Below are 19,941 nucleotides of genomic sequence, written 5' to 3' on the forward strand. Positions count from 1 at the left end.
GACCATTACTGACAATAATCCATCAGTTCATTGACCTTCAGCTACAAAGTGTTTAAACCTGATGTTCTCTGTTCCACGGGACATCTGTTCACTTGTGTCCGTCCTGGGAGACGGATCCTCACGTGTCTCTGAGGTTTCTACCTTCTTTACCTGTTAAAGGTTTTAGTAGTTTGACTCTTGTTGAGGGTTAAGAACAGAGGACGTCTCACCTTGTTAAAGACCATGAGACAAACTGGGATTTGTGAATATGAGACTATACAAATAAAATGTGATTGATTGATTGAAGTAGAAGTAAAAGATAGATAATATAGAATATGCACCACAGCCAATTTCTCCAATATAAAAGTAGCCAATAAAGTCGTGTAATTACACTCATGTACAGTAGGTGGCGGCATGCACCTTGACGTTGGTTTGTGTCCCGCCATTTAAACAAAGAAGAAAGAGAACAAGACGATCACAGTTTCGCCCGGACACTAATTCTGTGACACCTCAGCGTCCGACAGCAAAACAAGGTCGACTGGAAAGTTGAAGTAAACCGAAACTCTTGTTACCGGCTAACATGCTAACAGAGTGATTAGAGCAGAAGCTAACATGCTAACAGAGTGATTAGAGCAGAAGCTAACATGCTAACAGAGTGATTAGAGCAGAAGCTAACATGCTAACAGAGTGATTAGAGCAGAAGCTAACATGCTAACAGAGTGATTAGAGCAGAAGCTAAAATGCTAACACAGTAGTTAGAGCAGAAGCTAACATGCTAACAGAGTGATTAGAGCAGAAGCTAACATGCTAACACAGTAGTTAGAGCAGAAGCTAACATGCTAACAGAGTGATTAGAGCAGAAGCTAAAATGCTAACACAGTAGTTAGACCAGAAGCTAACATGCTAACAGAGTGATTAGAGCAGAAGCTAACAGGCGAACAGCTAGCTGTCTCTCAGCAGCACAAACATCTGCTCAGTCCGGGTCCAGTAGAAACTCCAGAAGCTCCCGGTCCCGCCGCTGCTGACAACATGCAGGCGGAGTTTCGGGCTCCTCGGCGCCGGACCCGGGTGCAGGAGGAGTACGAGGCTCCGCTGCCGGTGAGCCGCAGCCCGAGGGAGAGGACCGACCTCCGGGCGGAGCTCATCAACCTGCACGTGTTGGTTTGTCAACCGGACCACATCCAGAAGATCTACAACCAGGTCTGAGTTAATCCACATCATCTAAACCAGGTCTGAGTTGATCCACATCATCTAAACCAGGTCTGAGTTAATCCACATCATCTAAACCAGGTCTGAGTTGATCCACATCATCTAAACCAGGTCTGAGTTGATCCACATCATCTAAACCAGGTCTGAGTTGATCCACATCTAAACCAGGTCTGAGTTGATCCACATCATCTAAACCAGGTCTGAGTTGATCCACATCTAAACCAGGTCTGAGTTAATTCACATCATCTAAACCAGGTCTGAGTTGATCCGCATCATCTAAACCAGGTCTGAGTTAATTCACATCATCTAAACCAGGTCTGAGTTGATCCGCATCATCTAAACCAGGTCTGAGTTAATCCACATCATCTAAACCAGGTCTGAGTTAATCCACATCATCTAAACCAGGTCTGAGTTGATCCACATCATCTAAACCAGGTCTGAGTTGATCCACATCATCTAAACCAGGTCTGAGTTGATCCACATCTAAACCAGGTCTGAGTTGATCCACATCATCTAAACCAGGTCTGAGTTGATCCACATCTAAACCAGGTCTGAGTTAATTCACATCATCTAAACCAGGTCTGAGTTGATCCGATCATCTAAACCAGGTCTGAGTTGATCCACATCATCTAAACCAGGTCTGAGTTGATCCACATCTAAACCAGATCTGAGTTAATTCACATCATCTAAACCAGGTCTGAGTTGATCCGCATCATCTAAACCAGGTCTGAGTTAATTCACATCATCTAAACCAGGTCTGAGTTGATCCGCATCATCTAAACCAGGTCTGAGTTGATCGACAATTCCATCATCTAAACCAGGTCTGAGTTGATCCGCATCATCTAAACCAGGTCTGAGTTGATCCGCATCATCTGGTTTGGTTAAATGAAAATTCACTCATGATCTCCTCAGCACTCTGATGGAGGGGGGCTTCAGGGGGAAACAGCACTGCAGCAGAATCCAACACAGCTGGAGTAACTAGTGACTGATTCTTCAGACGTAATAAAACATAACCTGCCTCCATCCTGCTGCTGTGACGTCATCAAGTGACCACACGCCCCGACCTTCCCAAGTAACTGGACGAGGTCATCTACACGGTGTCTTTGATCCACGCGTGAGCGCGGCTCCAGAGGAGGATCACAGTCGGGGGAACGCTCCCTTTAAGTTCACCCGACTGTCTGAAAGATATCCTGGGTATGTTGAACTCGCGTCTTAGTCTCATCTGAAAACAGGTTTTATTTTTCTTAGGGATACTTTGGGAAAGGGGTCTTGTCAAGAGCGAGACCAGACCACAGCATCTTCGACCAATGGGAGCGTAAGTTTACACCCATACAGTGACATCATCACCATTGGTCTGGTCCAATCAGTGCTGACAGCTTAAGTTCGCTGCTTCCTGTTTCTGTCACAGAACACGAAGGTTCGTTTCTACCTCTCGTCTCAGAGTCCAGGTCAGTGACATCACATCCTGTTTGTTCACAAGATGACATCACATCCTGTCTGTCGTCTTGATGAACTCGCATCCTGTCCTGGCCCCACCCCCTCCAGGTATGATGAGATGCTAAAGTGGGCGGGAGCAGCTCTCTTCGCCCAGGGATTGGACGATGAGGCTGTCAGTCAAATCCTGACGAGGCTCTCTCAGCCTGTAGAGATGGAGGATGTGAGGAGGGAGGAGACGTCGAGGTCAGTGGTCGAGCCGGACGTTAAGAGCAGCTGCAGGTTGAGTGATTCTCCTCCATGTCACCAGACTACTTTAAAATATTTATACATGTCAGGAGTTCAGGTCTGAAAGAGTCATTAAACTGATCTTTGTCTTCATATTGATCCACAACATCTGAACCTTGATCACAGCTCGTACCGGGACCCAGAGTCTGACCCTGATCCTTTGGTTCGAGGTGCTGGTTTTGTCCTGGTCTGTGACAGCAAGGTGAGTCTTCATCTGAACCCGTTTCTACTGACGGATTTACAGAACACTCAAGGTGTTGCTTTGTGTCTGCAGGTCGGTGGGGGGGTCAGGGAGGTCAGACGGGCTCCGTTCTCTCTGTCCGAGTACCTGCAACTCAGCCTGGAGGAGGTAACACATCAGATCATGTGACTGGATCATGTGGTTAGAAATGTTCTGTTACCAGAGAATGTTAAGTATCAGCGAGGGTGTGAATCTATAAACAGATTTGATGCCACGTCTTTAGAATTTGAGTTAACTCAGATAAAACTGAGACTTTCTTTTCCCAGAAATCACTTCTTCTGCACTGATCTAAACACAGTACTTGTCAGTGGCTGTGCAGCTGCTGTTTTGTAGCAGTGAAGAAGAAGCAATGTCCTGTAGTGTAGCGTTTATCAAAATGTCATTCTGTCCCACAAGTACATGGTGATGTGTACCTCACAGTCTGAAACACGCAGCATCTATTGCACTTCTGTCCGTCCTGACAGAGGGATCCTCACGTGACTCCGAGCTTTCTATGGCTTCTCTGTAGTTTGACTGTTGAGGGTTAAGAACAGAGGATGTTGCTTCTTGTTAAGATCTATGAGATTGAAAACTTAAAATATCTTTTATTTTAATAAACTGTGGCTGAAGTTTAACAGCTGTTTTAACAGTAGTAAAAGTAATTTTTGTGTTTCCTACATTTATTTATGTTGTTTTTCAGTTAAACTAGATGATAAAAGAAGTTTTATATTATTAATTCTCTGTTAACCTGAGCCAAGTCAAACAAAAATGATATTTATCATCTCTTCATTCAGGATCAGTAACATACAGCTGTTAAAATAGTTAATAGTTTTTAATTGCACTTGTTTAAGAACAGGTATGAGAATCTGATAAGGACGAGAACGATAGTATCTGAACATCTCTGCATGTGGCCATCACACTGACCTTATGTTATACATGCTGGTTGGTTATAAATTGTGTCTGACTGTCCCGGGTGTCACATGACATTTAAAACACAACTGTAGTAAGACGCTGCAGACAAATCTGTGCTCTGATTGGCTGAACACGTCACTGTCAACCTCTATCTGTCTCCATCTACAGGCCTTCTTCCTTGTCTACAGTCTGGGCTGCCTGTCTATCTACCTGCACCAGGTCGGTCTGTCCTGTTTTCCTAAAATCATTTTTTCTCAGGATGTGACGTTCTGTTTTATACGTTTCTTACATCACAGAGTTTATCACTGTAGCCTACAGACTGAACGTATCTTCTCTTATATATAACTTTATTTCAAACAGAACACAGGTTTTCTTTTCTCCTCGCAGCTTCTCTTTTTTTGTATGTTTCTCTCTGGTGTTGTTTTCCGTCAGGGTCGATGACTTGTCGTTAGGAAACAGATTATCTTTGACTTTAAGAATGCAGCCGAGTTTCTCATTAGATGACCTCACCTTTGTCCTCCTGTGATTGGTCAGGAGCCCCTAACAATCATCCAGCTGTGGAGGAAGTTCCGATCCTTGCGCCCTGACTTCGTCAGCTCGTACGCAGCCTATCATCATTTTCGCAGCAGGGGGTGGGTCCCTAAAGGAGGGGGCGGGGCAAAATATGGCGTTGACCTCAGTAAGATAGAATATTAATACACTGAGACACACACAATCATTCAGTTGTTTGTTGTCTTATTTTAAAAATAACTTTACTTTTCTGTTTTCAGTGTTGTACAGGAAGGGTCCACCTTTCTACCACGCAAGGTAGCACACACACACAGGTTAACGCTGTCTGGTTATTTTGGTGCGTGTAATTTTAAAATCAGTCATTTTCAGCAGCTGTCCTCTCTCTGAACTTGTCCTCTCCCATAGTTACTCGGTGGTAATTGAGCGCGTTGACGATGCATTCATAGGCTCTGCATTGCGTCCGTTTTCGTGGCGTTCTCTTGCCGCTCTCAACAGGATCACTGCCAATGTTTCTAAGGTAACCACCAGATTTTATCAGATCAGACGTCACTGTGGTTCTTATTTGACTATGAAGATTTGTTTTACAGGAGCTGATGTTGTGCTACGTCATCCATCCAGCCGCCCAATCAGAGGCTGAACTGGACTCACCTGAGTGTCTGAGGAGATTGAAGGTTCAGGTAACAGACACAGAGTTTAGAGCTGAATCATTGGTCCTTTGATCAATAATCAGAAATCACGAGGGCTGTTAAATAACCTTAGTTTTTTCGGCAGGATGTGATCATCAGCCGGTGGGTTTCCTCCAGGGAGCGGGCAGAGCAGGATGACATCTGATTGGCTGAAAGGAGATGATGGAGGTCACGAGGAGAGGAGCTGAAATCAGATTTCATGTAGTTCATAGTTGTTTTTTATCATTAAAATGAAATATGAGAAAAGGGCGTGTCTGTGTTTGATTGACAGCAGCTGTCACTGTACAGGTGATCACACCTGGAAACATTCACGTCAAACGACGCATGTGTCCGTTCATCCTTCATCAGTTACTGCTGATGATGACTCGCCTGTGACCAGGGCTATGAGTGGGCGTGGTCACCATGGAGAGGGGGTGAAGCTCCAGACTTCACTCACCTGGACGAACCAGTCAATCCAGAGCCAGAAGTAAAAGTTGCTTTTACTGAATGGAATGTAATAGATTACCTTTACTTTGTTTTGTTGGTACTTTTACGTGGATACATGAATTTCTTTCACATTAGTCAAATTTAACTTAATGTGAAATGTGGATCTGAGCTAAATTGAACTTTACTGATAATTATAGTTGAACAGCTGTGTGTTAAATGTGGAACCAGAGGGGGCAGCACTGACCAGGCTGGGAGCTGCCGGAAGAGCTCGAAGAAGAAGACGAAGAAGACGAAGAAGAGGGACTTCCTGTGTGCGTCCTTAACACAACTGATTCACGTCCCGCGGAGACGAGGAGTGACCAACGTTATTTCACCTGAGCCGCTGAGCATCCAGGTAAATCTCTTCTCTGTCCCCGGTAACAGACACCGGCCCGGAGCTGAGCCGGTGGGGAAACCGGCAGATACCGCAGATAAGTGGCGGGAGGCCCGCTCGGCACGGTTAGCTGCTAGCTGCTAGCTGCTAACTGCTAGCTGCTAGCTGCTAGCTGCGGAGAGCTCAGGTGTGTTTCACACGCTCGTTACCGGGAGTTTGACCCAGTGTAGCTAACAGCTAAGCTAACAGTGAAGCTTGGTCCAGGGTTGATGATGTCATACGAGTACAGTTACCTGTGTAGGTGTGACCCCCCTCCCTCTATACAGACTGACCTGTCACGTGGTGTGTTTACATGAACCACGTGATCGATTTTTCGGATCAGGTGTGACACCAGATCGTACCAGTGACTTCCAGTCAGTATTTATTATTGATCGATCAGCTGACGATAGAACAGACAGAAGTTTATCTACTGATCGATCAGTTCACTGCAGAAGTGTTGATACATTTTAAATCGTCATCGTCACTCTATACTCGAAGTAATCAATCATGAACGTGATGGTTTCTATTAATGTCTTATTGTGATTATTAACACCACTGACATGTCAGTGTCCTCTCTTTACACGATAAACAGACAGGAATCAAGTTATTAGGACCTGAACAGTACTGAAGTTTACTTTGTTTGACTGCTCTAGAATTTATGAAGCACACATTGTGTGCACAGAGTTCACCTGCCACACACAACATGAGACACAGACGGAACAATCCAAATTCAATTCAAGTTGATTCAGGATCAATGTGACTGCACGAGGAAAGATAAGTACTGTTAGTGATGAGACTAAACTGTTGTGTGTGTGTGTGTGTGTGTGTGTGTGTGTGTGTGTAGAGCAGCAGTATGTCTGATGACCTGGACATCGAGGCGATGCTGGAGGCTCCGTACAGGAAGGTGAGTGTCGCTCCTCTGTTTGTTACTGAGACTCAGCCGGACTCTACTGCTCCGCACTCCGCCTCTGAGAGCTGAGGACCAATCATGTTCACTCACTGATCACATGGTTCAGAACAGTACAAATCACACACACAGTTCACCTGCAGCAGGTCGACTGTTCATCAATCAGACACCTTCTGATGAGAACACTTTATATGTGAGAACTTCTGAGCAGAACATCTGACCAGTCGTGCTGTGAGAATGTGACGTGTGATGACGGCCGTGAACAGGACTCGCCTGCAGCACAGGTGTCTCACCTACCTCCTCCACAGAGTCAAACAAAGTTTGGATATTTTTCACTCGCCCCTGACTTTTACTGACCAATGGATTCATTAGTGGATTCGTGACGGCGTGATCAATAACCAAACTAACCGGACCGGACACAGTTTCTGTTCACTGCCTCTGAGCAGTAGAGTCAGGCTGATGATGGTGATGATGATGGTGGCGTTCCGTCACAGACTGTCATGAATAAATGCCCATCTATCTCTCTTTGTAGACTTGCCTAACGATTTCTCACCTCTACTCCCCTGAATGCCAGTGTGATCTGTCACAAACATGAAGGTAGTAAAAAGCCCCCATCTTGCATTGCTGTACTGTGGTTCCCATGGTAACATGACTGTGGTCCCCTTGGTAACTGAAAACTGGGTTTGGCACAAACCCCCGAGGAGGAACAGCTATGGATTCTGGGAGTTGAAGTGTTAGAGCAGTGAGCAGGAGGATCATGGGAAAGGTAACATTACTCTGGAGGAATGTCAGTGTTAGTGGTTAGCTTAGCATAAGCACCATTCTGCATCCTGCCTGTGAGCTAGGACTCAGACTGACGCTGTGATGACAGACAGATGGCGAGCTGAGGAGAACCCAGGGTTCAGGTGTGATCTGAGGTCAGGAGGCAGAGCAGGGTGGGTGGACGTGGTGGATGGAGCAGGTGAGCTGCAGGTGAGGTCTGTATCAGTGTGAAGTTGGTGGAGCAGCAGGAAGTTTAACTAACGGGAGATTAACATGTTTCAGTCCACTCAATCAAATCTGTTCGTCAGAGGTGTCAACACAACTCTTCACATGAAGACACACACACAGACGATGGCGGTCACATGACCCCCAGCACCAGGTGTTTATAAAAGGTCACCTGTAACACACAGGCCCTGTTCACACCTGGTTAATATCTGTCCTGAGAAATCCAATCACACGTGTTCAGCTCTGCGTTCACACCTGAATGTGTCTCCTATGATCATGTGATCTGATCTCTAGTGATGGCGAGATGAAGCTTCATGAAGCATTGAAGCTTTCCATCCAGTTGGTTCACTCATGGGCCGAAGCTTCATGGGGCTTCATTTGCTCTACTGCGCCATCAAGTGGACAATAAATGTAAAACAGGCAGTGATAATAATGACACCATGGCTTTGAATTGAATAAATGAATGAATGATGTTTGTGATGCCAATACATAAATTATGAACTCATTAATATGGTGTCTGTCTTTATGATACAATGGTGGGGTCAAAAGGGAAAGTGGAAACGAAAGTGGCAGAGGGTTGTGATGTGACTGCTTGTGTTACTAGGGATTTAACACGTAAAATATGGACATTTTATAAATTTTTATTTAAAAATTACAACTTTTCCACAGTGCTGGGTTTCAGGCGGTTTCTTTTCTTTGCAAACAAACGCGCAATAAAGTCCCAAGTCCAAGTTTCGATTCGCACGCCCAACCCGCGAACCATTTCCCGACTCAGTCACGTGGTACAGTCGGCTCGCGAGGCTTTGAACGTCACCACATACGTCATCAACACAAGCCTCGATACGCGCTTCACAAAAATCTTCCTGGACTCGACACGCTTCGAAGCCTCGACACGGAAGGACACATCACTACTGATCTCACTTCCTGTTTGATATCTAAATCATTTGTGTTTCCGAAAACCAAATAATTTTTTAATCCGATCTGAGTTTACACTGTGTACACACAGCAAAAAGATTTTTGTTGGTCTAAGTGATGGGATCTCTGGACGCAGTCAGGCGTGTTCGGACCTGAACTCAGAGCTGACCACGTGTTGATGGGATCATCAGGATGGATGTTAATACCAGGTGTGAATGAGGTCTCACACATCAATACTCATGATGAACGGAGGTCGTTCTGTTGACGCTGCAGCTGAAAGGAAGGCAGTGATGTCAGAGGACTGAAACGTGTGGTCTGTGAACAGGTGAGGGATTGTCTCAGCTGTAGTGTGGCGGGTGTGTCCTGGTTCTGCTTCAGGAGTCACCACTTAAAAGGAGCTGGAGCTCCACCCACAATAACCCACCTCACTGAGCCCGGCTTCAGCCTGGTACTGACCTCCGACCTCCAAACAGCCAGTTTGAATGTGATTCATAAAATGTGTTTGTACCCCACACACTGTCATCTGCCTCCTCATGCTGTTCTCTGTCAACCCTGATAGGAGGACGCCAAGACCTCGAGTCCGGATGGACAGGATGAACACAACAAGAGGTACCAAAACGTGTCTGTCTGTGTCTCTGTCTGTCTGATTGTCTGCCTTCCTCAGGTTGAGCAGCTGAGAGTGAGACAGTTGAAGGTCGTTGATTGACACATTTCCAGCCTTCCTTTTGGTTAATGGCTGCTCTTAAAAGATTTAAAACACGTGGGAGAGCACAGACATGTTGACAGATTTAACCAAGTTTAATTTTAAAATCTTCAGAACACACACACTATAAGATTTGTTCAGAACGTCGGACCACACACTGGCCGTTTGTACGAAACGATTTCACAATGGTGATTCCAGAGACTTCAAATCCGGCAGTTGCCAAACAACTTTTAGGTGCATTACCGCCACCTTCTGAACTGGAGTGTGGAACACTTGCTGATGAGTGGTAACGTCTGTCTGTGGTCACCATGGTGATGAATAATGTTGTGATTGGCTGCTGTGTCTGACAGGAAGAAGTGCAGTCGCACCCGCGACAAGAAGCGCAGCAAGAGTCGAGACAGGAAGAAGAGCCGCAGTCGAGAACGCAAACGTAGCCGCAGCAAAGAGAGGCGAAGAAGCCGCAGTCGAGAGCGCCGCCGCAGTCGCAGCAGGGAGAGAGGGGGGCGCTACAGAGACCATCAGAAACAGTGAGTTCCTCTGTCCACCCCAGTCAACATGACTCTGTATATATGTAGATATACACTGCTCAAAAAATTCAGTGAAAACTTAATCATCACAGTAAAACACCAAGTCAGTAAAACTTCAGAGATCAAAGTGTCCATTTAGAAGAACCAGTGGTTGTGAATCAGTTTCTCTGCTTTGGTGCAAATCAAAGTAACAACAGGTGAAATGGAGGCAGAAGCAAGACGAGTCCCAAACAGGGAATGTCTTTAATGTGGTGTCCACAGACAGCTGCTCTCTGCTGATCCTTCCTGACTCCTTCTACTTCTGGGTTCTGCTCCTCCTCACTGCTGGTAGCATGAGGAGCTACCTGCAGCTCCATCAGGCTGCACAGGTAGTCCAGCTCCTCCAGGAGGACACATCCATACCTGGGGTCACAAGAAGGTTTGTGTCTGCCAGGACCGTCTCCAGAGCCTGGAGGAGACACCAGGAGACACCAGGAGAGCTAGACAGTAGAAGATCATCAACCCAGCAGCAGGACCAGTATCTGCTTCTTTGTGTGAGGAGGAACAGGAGGAGCACTGCCAGAACTCTACAAAATGACCTCCAGCAGGCTACTGGTGTGATGCAGTGGCCCCTGGGATCCTCCTGGTGCAGGACAATGCCTCATGTGTCCAGAGTGTGTCTGCAGCTCCTGGATGACGAAGGCATTGATGCCATTGACTGACCCTCATGTTCCTCTGACCTAAATCCAGTTAAGCACCTATGGGACGTTATGTATCGTGCATCTGACGCCACCACGTCCGTCCACAGCCTGTGCAGGAGGTGATGATCCAGGTCTGGGAGGAGATGCCCCAGGACTCCATCCTCCGACACATCAGGAGCATCACGTCCAGACGTTGTTAGGAGAACATGCAGGCACGAGGAGGCCACACCCACCGAGTCACATGATGACTTGATGAAATTCTCACACGTTGGATCAAGTTGTGACGTCATTTTGTTCTCAACAAATTATACAATGTTCATCGTGTGTGTGTGTGTGTGTGTGTGTGTGTGTGTGTGTGTGTGTGTGTGTGTGTGTGTGTGTGTGTGTGTGTGTGTGTGTGTGAGAGAGAAAACTACTTCAAACTTGGGTCCTCAAATAAAATGCTTCTTCCGTTTAATTGACTAATTGGAGGTTTATATATTGAACTGATGTGCACAGATGTTTCTCTACAGCTGCTCTGTTCTAAACTTTCACTCTGTCTGTCAGTCGGCGGAAGTCGAGGAGTAAGAGTCCCTTCAAGAAGGACAAGAGTCCCATCAGGTGAGTGAACATGACTCTGAGATGCAGCTTTATTGATCCCTCAGAGGACAACACTGTCCACAAGTCACACTTTGATATTGGGATGATGATGTCATGATGATGATGTCATGTTGATGATGATGTCACGACATGCAGGCAGCCCATCGATAACCTGACTCCAGAGGAGCGAGATGCTCGGACAGTGTTCTGTATGCAGCTGGCTGCAAGAATCAGACCTCGTGACCTGGAGGACTTCTTCTCTGCTGTGGGCAAGGTACAAACACTATCTGTAACTTTTAATACTGGTACTTGTAAGACCAACTGTAACAGCTGGAGATGGTAGGTGGACGGTTGCCGTGGTAACAGTTGTTATGGTGGCTCTCCCAGGTGCGGGACGTGAGGATGATCTCGGACAGGAACTCCCGCAGGTCAAAGGGCATCGCCTACATCGAGTTCGTGGAAACAAACTCAGTTCCTCTGGCCATCGGACTGACGGGGCAAAGGCTGCTGGGAGTTCCCATCATCGTACAGGCCTCACAGGTACACCAACAAGTACCTCCACCTCTTCCCTACCTCCACCACGAGGTTTAACCCTAACCTTGTTAGTTAGCAGCAATTTGTAAAAACGACTGAACAGATTTCCTGTAAACTTGGTGAAGGGATGTTTTATGAGTCAAAGAAGAACTTGTTACATTTTGGTGATAATCGGGATCCAGGAATTTTATCACTTTCTGTAACATTGTGAGACAGAACATTTTTATGGCTTGTCTGTCTGTACGTCCCATTTTTGGGAAAACAATATCTCAACAAGACCGTGAGGAAATTTCTTTAAAAGTTGGTACAAATGTTCAGAGTCACAGATGATCTCATTAGAATTTGGAGGTCAAGCTTGCGAAACCATTTTTTGCCTCATGAATGTTATTTTGTAAACAACTCGAGAGAATCCTCAAATGTTCACTTAGACTCACTTAACTGCAGGAAGACGTTTTTATCTGCCGTCTCCTATCGTGTGTGTGTGTGCAAAATGTACATAGCGGAAAGCTTTATTGTGTTGATGTTGTGTTGATATTGTGATGTTGTGTCACCAGGCGGAGAAGAACCGAGCAGCAGCAGCTGCAGCAGCTGCAGCAGCGGCAGCCAACAACCTACAGAAAGGTTCCTCAGGACCGATGAGACTTTACGTCGGTTCACTGCATTTCAACATCACAGAGGAGATGCTGAGAGGAATCTTTGAACCATTTGGACGAGTCAGTCACACACACACACACACACACACACACACACACACACACACACACAGCACTCTCATCTTCACAAGTCGTACAAGTGTCCATAACAACTGGACTTGATTGACTTGTACATTGTTGCTTATGCACATGTAGCACTAGGGCCGATTGATTATGGCACAAATCATAATCACGATTATTTAACACTTAACATCAAACACTTATGGATCTTTAAATAAAAAATCTCCATCACACCCAAACTGACGATCACACGTATTTAGTGAATAGATGATGATGTGGATCATTAATCCAGATCGTTTCAGTCACTTTAACCCTGATGTGCTGACTGAGACACGTCTCGTGTTGTGTGAACTGCAGACACGCAAAATGTAGAACTTTTTTCAATGTGTTTAAATACGAGTCTCAAACTCCTGAGCAAATCAAACAAACACAAAGTAAACTTGAAGGACTGTACTTGTCTTAATAACTTCTGATTAGTGTTGGTGTGTAAGGTGAACGCAGGTCAGCGGACGACGGCACAGTTCAAGGATACCAGATCTGTAATGTGTGTGTCTGCCGTGATGCTGAAGCAGCGGCAGGCAGCTGTAGTGTCCTGCCTTTAGTTGAGTACATAGCCCGACGTCACCTTAAGGAAATACAGTCGATGTTCCAGAAACCTGACATAGCAGCAGACACGCGGAACAGAGACTCATGAACAACCATCCTTTCGTGTCTATTACTTTGTTTTCATGTGTAACGCACATATAACACACGACACACACACGTCTGACTGTGTGTTTCATGTGTTTCAGATTGAGAGCATCCAGCTGATGATGGACAGTGAGACGGGTCGATCTAAAGGTTACGGCTTCATCACTGTGAGTTCTTGGTCTTCGTCACCTTTGTGATGCGTTCACTGTCACCTGGTTTCTTCTGCTTCATTACGCTTCACCTGTGCAACAGTTTGCAGATGCAGAATGTGCTAAAAAAGCTTTGGAGCAGCTGAACGGCTTCGAGCTGGCAGGTCGACCCATGAAGGTCGGTCATGTGACTGAGCGGGCCGACGGCTCTTCAGCCTCGTCTTTCCTCGACAGTGACGAGCTCGAACGCACCGGCATCGACCTGGGAACCACGGGGAGGCTGCAGCTGATGGCCCGACTCGCAGAGGGTGAGACCTTTGACCTCCACCTTTAGGGTTGAAGGTACAGATGGAGGTGTGTGTCTGTGTGGAGATGTTAACTGTGTGTGTGTGTGTGTTCAGGTTCAGGTCTTCAGATTCCTCCTGCTGCTCAACAGGCTCTTCAGATGAGTGGAGCTATAGCGATTGGAGCCATGGCTGCTGTGTCAGGTACACACATTAATACACACATCAGCGCACGCACACTCAATATACACACTCGCACACTCAGAAACACAGTGTGAACTGAGTGTTGATGAATCGATTCATGTTCAGTAAACTGAAGTTTGTAACGTGTGTGTGTGTCTCTCTCTTTGTGTGTGTCTCTCTCTCTTTGTGTGTGTATCAGCTGCCATGAATCCAGGTCTGAACATGAACTCTCCTGTGACTCTTCCCTCTCAGCCGCTTGCGACGCACTGTTTCCAACTGTCCAACATGTTCACCAGCCACAGGTAGACTCACCTGTCTGTCTGTAGACTCACCTGTCTGTCTGTAGACTCACCTGTCTGTCTGTAGACTCGCCTGTCTGTCTGTAGACTCACCTGTCTGTCTGTAGACTCACCTGTCTGTCTGTAGACTCACCTGTCTGTCTGTAGACTCGCCTGTGTGTCTGTAGACTCGCCTGTCTGTCTGTAGACTCACCTGTCTGTCTGTAGACTCACCTGTCTGTCTGTAGACTCGTCTGTGTGTCTGTAGACTCGTCTGTGTCTGACTCTGTACTGACATGTGTGCAACATATGGTCCGGTAGTGAAATCCGGTGCCACAGAATCACAACACACTTCTGTACTGATGAAGTGGTTCTGCTAACAGGCAACAGAACCATCACCACACGCGCTGAGTTAACATTAAACCCCAAGACAAACATCAGCCGGCGGTGTGGGCGTCTCCAGCCCCGGCGGTGTGGGCGTCTCCAGCCCCGGCGGTGTGGGCGTCTCCAGCCCCGGCGGTGTGGGCGTCTCCAGCCCCGGCGGTGTGGGCGTCTCCAGCCCCGGCGGTGTGGGCGTCTCCAGCCCCGGCGGTGTCTGTCCCTGGCCAATGCGTTTGAAGCTGGGCTGTTTTTACTGTATTAAGCACTGAAACTGTGATATTGTGTTAAGTTATTGTAGTTGGGTTAGGTTTCATTCATTGTGTGATTTTGTAATGTCTAGTTTTGTGCTTATTTATATTTGTATTTTTAAATTAAGGAGACTTTAACCTCTTAACAGTCAAAGTTAAATTTCAACTTCCAATTTGGTGTGTGTGTGTGTGTGTGTGTGTGTGTGTGTGTGTGTGTGTGTGTGTGTGTGTGTGTGTGTGTGTGTGTGTGTGTGTGTGTGTGTGTGTGTGTGTGTGTGTGTGTGTGTGTGTGTGTGTGTGTGTTTCAGTGACGACGCTCCTGGCTGGGACGTTGATATTCAGCATGATGTCATCGAGGAGTGTAACAAACATGGAGGAGTCGTTCACATCTACGTGGACATAAACTCTACAGAGGTACAGCTGACCTCTGACCTGAACCTTAATGCAGCTCATGTGACCTCTGACCCTTTCAGCTCCATCTGACCTCTGCTTGTTTTCAGGGAAACGTTTATGTGAAGTGTCCATCAATCCCGGCTGCCATGGCTGCCGTTAACGCCCTCCACGGAAGATACTTTGCTGGTAAGACTTCCTGTCACATGGAACCTGTGCTTTGTGCTGTTGACCAATCAGAGCAGCTCTGATGTCTCACCTCTTGTTTCAGGTAAGATGATCACTGCGGCGTACGTCCCCTTGCCAACTTACCACAACCTCTTCCCAGAGTCCGTCGCTGCCACACAGCTGCTGGCCCCGCCGCCGCGACGGTGACTCCCCAGCGGTACTGCCCTCTGATTGGACACTGGACTTTTATATCTTCCTCTCCTATTAGTCAACACAGACGAGTTTTACTTCCAACTTCATGCCTGAAGATGCCGTCTGTTTTTGGTGTTCTCTGCCCCGCCCCCTCTGAGTATTGTCTAATGGTTGAGCTCCGTGAGCTGCGAGGAGGTCAGTTGATGATGGAGATGAAGATCGGATCAGCTGATTGGTCAGTTTGATATTTAACTGTTTCTCTAATTGAGAATTGATTTTGTAAAACATTGATTAAATTTTATTTTGAAGTCATTCAGAGCTGTTGAGTCTTATTTTCTTAACTTACATGAACATGCTCACTGAGAATATTGCACTCTGATTGGCTGAGAGGAAATGCGGTCTAACCAACAGCAGCTGGTCTGAGCTGCAGATCAGAGATGGAAGGTCATCAGAGTAACCACCGGACTCATTCACGTCACATGATGGAACAACGTGAAACCAGTTTAAAGTGGTTTATTGTTGAACAGAATGAAGTCATCATTACATCATCATCACAGTCCAGTGAGGTGTCAGTTGATCGTCAGTTCATGATGAATTGTGTCAGTTCTGTTGCTGTGGAGACCAAACCAACCCGCAGCTGACTCCTCCTTCATGTCGCACGATGAATCTGGACCAATCAGACGCCTTCTGATGACGGACAAGAACAAAGTGTCAAACCAATGTCCAGTTTATTAGGACCATCAGCTCCGTGTGAACTCTGTCGATGGAGGGTGGAGATCTTTAGGTGGAGATGTTTTCTGAGTTTAGTTTTATTTCTGAATCAAACAGAAAACGAGTAGATTTTGTGTCTTGGTCATTTGTTACCTGTTTAACTCCTGCAGGTCACCAGGTGTTGTGTCAAAGGTCGGACTCGTTCAGGTGTATGACGGTGATGGTGATGTCATCACGGTACCTTCGTGCCAGCTCTGATGGCAGACTCAGCATCTTGGCCAAACGGTTTGGTGCCACTGCTCCGTACCCATCATCCCCCAGGGCGTGGCGGAGCAGGTGTGTGGCGGCATTCTGGTCTTCCAGCACAGACATAACTTGTCCCCTTCTCTCCAGCAGGAGGCGCTGCAGTCCACCCAGTGTCATGCCTCTGCTCGGAACTATGGGTCTCTGCTGCTGAAGGCCTGTACAACGACAAACCGCTTCAACTGTTTACACCGAAACTTGAACTGGTTTCAGCTTCTGTAACTCGCAGCCTGTTTGAATCAGGTCATGGACACGTTAGGACCTGGGGACTCGGCCTCACGTCTCACCTGCTTCATGTCCAGGCTCCTGACGTCTTAGCAAACGCTCGCCCTCTAACGCTGAGCCTACGTTTACATCAGATCTCGTTATTTACCTGCTGCTAATTAAACGAGGTGTTCTTAAATTTCTGCTTTAAGATCTGTTGTGACTCAGAGATTATGATGTTAGTGATGTCAGACATGAAGCTCACTGACCTGTCAGTTGTTCCCCCACCAGCTGGACCACGGTCTGTCTGTGCATCAACTCCCATAATCCATCAGTTGCTAGGACCAGGAACTTGTCAGAGGGTCTGATGTGGTGCCGGATGACCTCCGGCTGGGCGCTCAGATAGGGTGGAGTCAGGTAATGTGGTGACGGAGTCCGGACACCCTCACTGACCAAAGACAGTACGTCCGGTCGAGCCTCGTGGACTCGATTCAGCATCTCTTTGCTCCATTTAAAGCGGACATCTCCGAACGCCCTGAACGGCAGCAGCAGACCCAGGAGGCGGTCGTGGCGGACCACTGTCCTCCTCTCTGATGGCGGGTGTTCCCCTAAGATCCTTTGCAGCTCATCAGGGTTCTGTGCATTGTGGTCGTTGGTGAGGCTGACAGCCAACCACTGCCCGTCCAGCTCCTGGACCCCCAGGACAGCCCGACTGTCTCCCAAGTTGGCTACATGCAGGATGCCGTTAGAGATGTGGGCGACGCAGGCGGTGCAGCCAGAGAGCGCCACCCGGAGAGGGGAGGACTGAGACATCATCTCCCCAGGGAGAGAGAGCCGTCTGTGGGCAGAGCGGGAGGATTCATCTGAGCTTTAGAGGGACACTGGGTCGAGTCCTCGTCTCATACAGTGGAAGACGACATGAGGAGACGGACGAGACACTGAATAAAAAATAACAAAAACTCAAGTTTCATCAGTGACAGAATCAAACCTGGGTGAGGACATGGACAGGTGGACCTGGGCCTCCACAGACAGGTCACAGTCAAGACGACGGAAAGCATTCACCAGCGCTGGGGTCACCCTGCCGTCCTCCTGCAGCCGAAGGAGACACATAATGAAGCTTCACAGCTCAGACTGAAGTCTGATGTGTCCTGGAGGAGAACAGGTAGTGAAATGTCCATCCGCTTTCACCTGGTTGCAGGGATCAGCCAATCACAGCCGGACCGGTCAGTACCTGCTCCCACCTCCAGGTGTCTGACCTCATATGTACAGAACACAGTTGTCTGTTGAGAACTCTTCACAGGTCCACATGGTTGATATGAGTGTTAATAACTGATCCAGGACTTAAACATTTAGATTCTGGACCCGTGAGGACGTCGAGTCTCAGTTCTGGTTCACTGATTATTTACCTCGTCCTCGTCCTGGAGCCGCTCCTGCCAGTAGTTTCTCAGGCTGTGGAAGGAGGTTGCTCCTCCGTTAGGGAAGCTGTGGTCCTGTGGGGGTTTGTGCCACTCCAGCAGAGGAGGTACGGCCCGTTCCTCCTCCACTGCACGTTCGATCTCTGCCAGTGTCCCCAGTGGCAGCTTTGCCACAGCGATGTAGTAGAAGAGCCGCTGGCTGACGGTGTGGGCACACGCCGGCCCCGCGTGCCCATCAAACACTCCGAACAGCACGCCACCACAACCTGGCAGGTAGGTGGCGCTGCTGCGACGGTCCTCACTGGGGTGATTGGATGGCAACATGTTGCTATGGAAACCCAGCACACCGTGGGAGGCAGGTCCCCTGGGGAGGGTGTGGCTGTGTTCATTGGCCTGGCAACAGATGACAAATCATAGTTAGACTTGTCAATTGATTGACAGCTTGAAGGATGGAGTGGTCTCACCTTTAGGATGGAGTTGATCTGAGCCAAGCTCATCTGTCCCGCCTCCTGTCCTGTCCTGTCCTTCCTGCTCCCACTGCCTGCTGGGTAATGAAGTCTTGGTAGGAGTGGGGAGGAGAGCGAGCGGCACTGCTTGAGCTCAAACCTGCAACGTCCAGTGAACGCTCCTGTTCTTCCCAACATGGCCACTGCCTGTGAGAACCAGCAGGACGAACAGAGCAAAACCTGCAGAATCAACACAACTGGAATCCAGATGTCACACCTGTCCAGCTGTTCTCACTGCAGCAGGTTCTCATCTTGAAGTGATAGATTCAGGATCAGTCTGCAGGATTCTAGATTCTAGGTCTGTTTTTTACACATGTACCTGAAAGCAACACGCTGTTGTCTGGACTGTCTCAGTGAAATAAAGGTTTACTGTTTGAATGAACCAGCTGATCGTCCCCTCCATGTGCTGCGGACACTTGTTTACCTGTTAATGATTCACTTCCTGTTTACCATCCTGCATGTGCAGCATCAGTTTGTTCTTATAAACCCAGAAGAACAGTTTTACTGGATCTGTGATAAAAGCTAACTCACCATGAGTACGAGGTGTTCAGGTCCTGTGTGGACAGGTTCAGGTGTGGACAGGTTCAGGTCCTACAGGTTCAGGTGTGGACAGGTTCAGGTCCTACACGTTCAGGTGTGGACAGGTTCAGGTCCTACACGTTCAGGTGTGGACAGGTTCAGGTCCTACACGTTCAGGTGTGGACAGGTTTGCTGTTGAAGGTTGTCCGAGACTATTTCCTTGTTTCTGTCTGTGACCTTTGACACCCTCATGTCTCAATCAGTCAAACATCAACCTGCTCACTGTTAAGCCCCGCCCTCTCGCTCACTGTGAACTCACCTGTGAAAATACATAGATCAGCTGTTTCTGATGTCATCACCTCACGGTGACGTGTGTGTGTGTGTGTGTGTGTGTGTGTGTGTGTGTGTGTGTGTGTGTGTGTGTGTGTGTGTGTGTGTGTGTGTGTGTGTGTGTGTGTGTGTGTGAGAGAACATGTTTTTATAATACGTGTGTTATAACACACAGTGGCCACTGGGTGAGGATCTTCTCAGTGAGAACTTATAGAAACACCTGTCCTGTTAGCCAATCACGTGGCAGCATCTCCAGGTAAGGAGTCCACTTTTCATAGGAACCTTCTTAAAGGGATAGTTCACTGAAATGAAACCTCCCTCATCATCTCCTCAGCACTCTGATGGGGGGGGTGGTGGAGTAACTAGTGA

The 19,941-nt window shown here is 47.5% G+C and overlaps 3 protein-coding genes across 6 annotated transcripts; 2 read left to right on the plus strand and 1 right to left on the minus strand.

Moving 5' to 3' along the window:
• The first annotated feature begins 440 nt into the window (after positions 1-440).
• Positions 441-5,484, plus strand: tsen2 (TSEN2 tRNA splicing endonuclease subunit). Of its 3 annotated transcripts, none has more exons than XM_047339241.1 (12): positions 441-1,179; positions 2,437-2,503; positions 2,597-2,636; positions 2,734-2,904; positions 3,037-3,112; positions 3,185-3,259; positions 4,211-4,261; positions 4,577-4,721; positions 4,813-4,849; positions 4,958-5,069; positions 5,127-5,229; positions 5,324-5,484. In XM_047339241.1, exons 1-11 carry the CDS (start codon positions 1,009-1,011, stop codon positions 5,187-5,189), a joined length of 1,008 nt encoding a protein of 335 aa, XP_047195197.1. In that variant the 5' UTR covers positions 441-1,008; the 3' UTR covers positions 5,190-5,229; positions 5,324-5,484. The 3 variants fall into 3 exon arrangements, with proteins under 3 accessions (XP_047195197.1, XP_035007194.2, XP_047195196.1); XM_035151303.2 differs by having other exon boundaries at positions 2,734-2,868; positions 5,140-5,229; XM_047339240.1 differs by having other exon boundaries at positions 443-1,179; positions 5,140-5,229.
• A 200-nt stretch (positions 5,485-5,684) lies between these two features.
• Positions 5,685-15,896, plus strand: LOC118104434 (RNA-binding protein 39). Of its 2 annotated transcripts, XM_035152291.1 has the most exons (16): positions 5,976-6,058; positions 6,921-6,980; positions 7,516-7,580; positions 9,445-9,494; positions 9,939-10,115; positions 11,342-11,395; positions 11,531-11,648; positions 11,762-11,914; positions 12,463-12,621; positions 13,413-13,478; positions 13,564-13,768; positions 13,862-13,948; positions 14,127-14,229; positions 15,143-15,248; positions 15,335-15,413; positions 15,496-15,896. In XM_035152291.1, exons 3-16 carry the CDS (start codon positions 7,575-7,577, stop codon positions 15,597-15,599), a joined length of 1,467 nt encoding a protein of 488 aa, XP_035008182.1. In that variant the 5' UTR covers positions 5,976-6,058; positions 6,921-6,980; positions 7,516-7,574; the 3' UTR covers positions 15,600-15,896. The 2 variants fall into 2 exon arrangements, with proteins under 2 accessions (XP_035008181.1, XP_035008182.1); XM_035152290.1 differs by lacking the exon at positions 7,516-7,580 and having other exon boundaries at positions 5,685-6,058.
• A 184-nt stretch (positions 15,897-16,080) lies between these two features.
• On the minus strand, positions 16,081-18,867 carry LOC118104966 (pyruvate dehydrogenase [acetyl-transferring]-phosphatase 1, mitochondrial). The gene is made up of 6 exons (XM_035152292.1): positions 18,682-18,867; positions 18,209-18,610; positions 17,791-17,891; positions 17,072-17,640; positions 16,449-16,756; positions 16,081-16,271 (listed from the first exon to the last, which is right to left on the minus strand). Exons 1-5 carry the CDS (start codon positions 18,859-18,861, stop codon positions 16,482-16,484), a joined length of 1,527 nt encoding a protein of 508 aa, XP_035008183.1. The 5' UTR covers positions 18,862-18,867; the 3' UTR covers positions 16,081-16,271; positions 16,449-16,481.
• Positions 18,868-19,941: the final 1,074 nt, after the last annotated feature.

This window comes from Hippoglossus stenolepis, chromosome 3 (assembly GCF_022539355.2).
Source record: "Hippoglossus stenolepis isolate QCI-W04-F060 chromosome 3, HSTE1.2, whole genome shotgun sequence".
NCBI lineage: Eukaryota > Metazoa > Chordata > Actinopteri > Pleuronectiformes > Pleuronectidae > Hippoglossus > Hippoglossus stenolepis.

What these genes read in the sequence shown, in the direction of transcription:
- tsen2 (XM_047339240.1), top strand. Translation starts at nt 1,009, where the DNA reads ATGCAGGCGGAGTTTCGGGCTCCTCGGCGCCGGACCCGGGTGCAGGAG. An exon ending in CATCTTCGACCAATGGGAGC is followed by an intron (nt 2,504 to 2,596) that starts GTAAGTTTACAC and finishes TTTCTGTCACAG; the next exon opens with AACACGAAGGTTCGTTTCTA. An exon ending in CCACCTTTCTACCACGCAAG is followed by an intron (nt 4,850 to 4,957) that starts GTAGCACACACA and finishes CCTCTCCCATAG; the next exon opens with TTACTCGGTGGTAATTGAGC.
- LOC118104434 (XM_035152290.1), top strand. Translation starts at nt 6,930, where the DNA reads ATGTCTGATGACCTGGACATCGAGGCGATGCTGGAGGCTCCGTACAGG. An exon ending in CAGGATGAACACAACAAGAG is followed by an intron (nt 9,495 to 9,938) that starts GTACCAAAACGT and finishes TGTGTCTGACAG; the next exon opens with GAAGAAGTGCAGTCGCACCC. An exon ending in TCTTTGAACCATTTGGACGA is followed by an intron (nt 12,622 to 13,412) that starts GTCAGTCACACA and finishes CATGTGTTTCAG; the next exon opens with ATTGAGAGCATCCAGCTGAT.
- LOC118104966 (XM_035152292.1), bottom strand. Translation starts at nt 18,861, where the DNA reads ATGTTGGGAAGAACAGGAGCGTTCACTGGACGTTGCAGGTTTGAGCTC. An exon ending in GGCTCCAGGACGAGGACGAG is followed by an intron (nt 17,892 to 18,208) that starts GTAAATAATCAG and finishes CTTCGGCTGCAG; the next exon opens with GAGGACGGCAGGGTGACCCC. An exon ending in CTGTCCATGTCCTCACCCAG is followed by an intron (nt 17,641 to 17,790) that starts GTTTGATTCTGT and finishes CTCTGCCCACAG; the next exon opens with ACGGCTCTCTCTCCCTGGGG.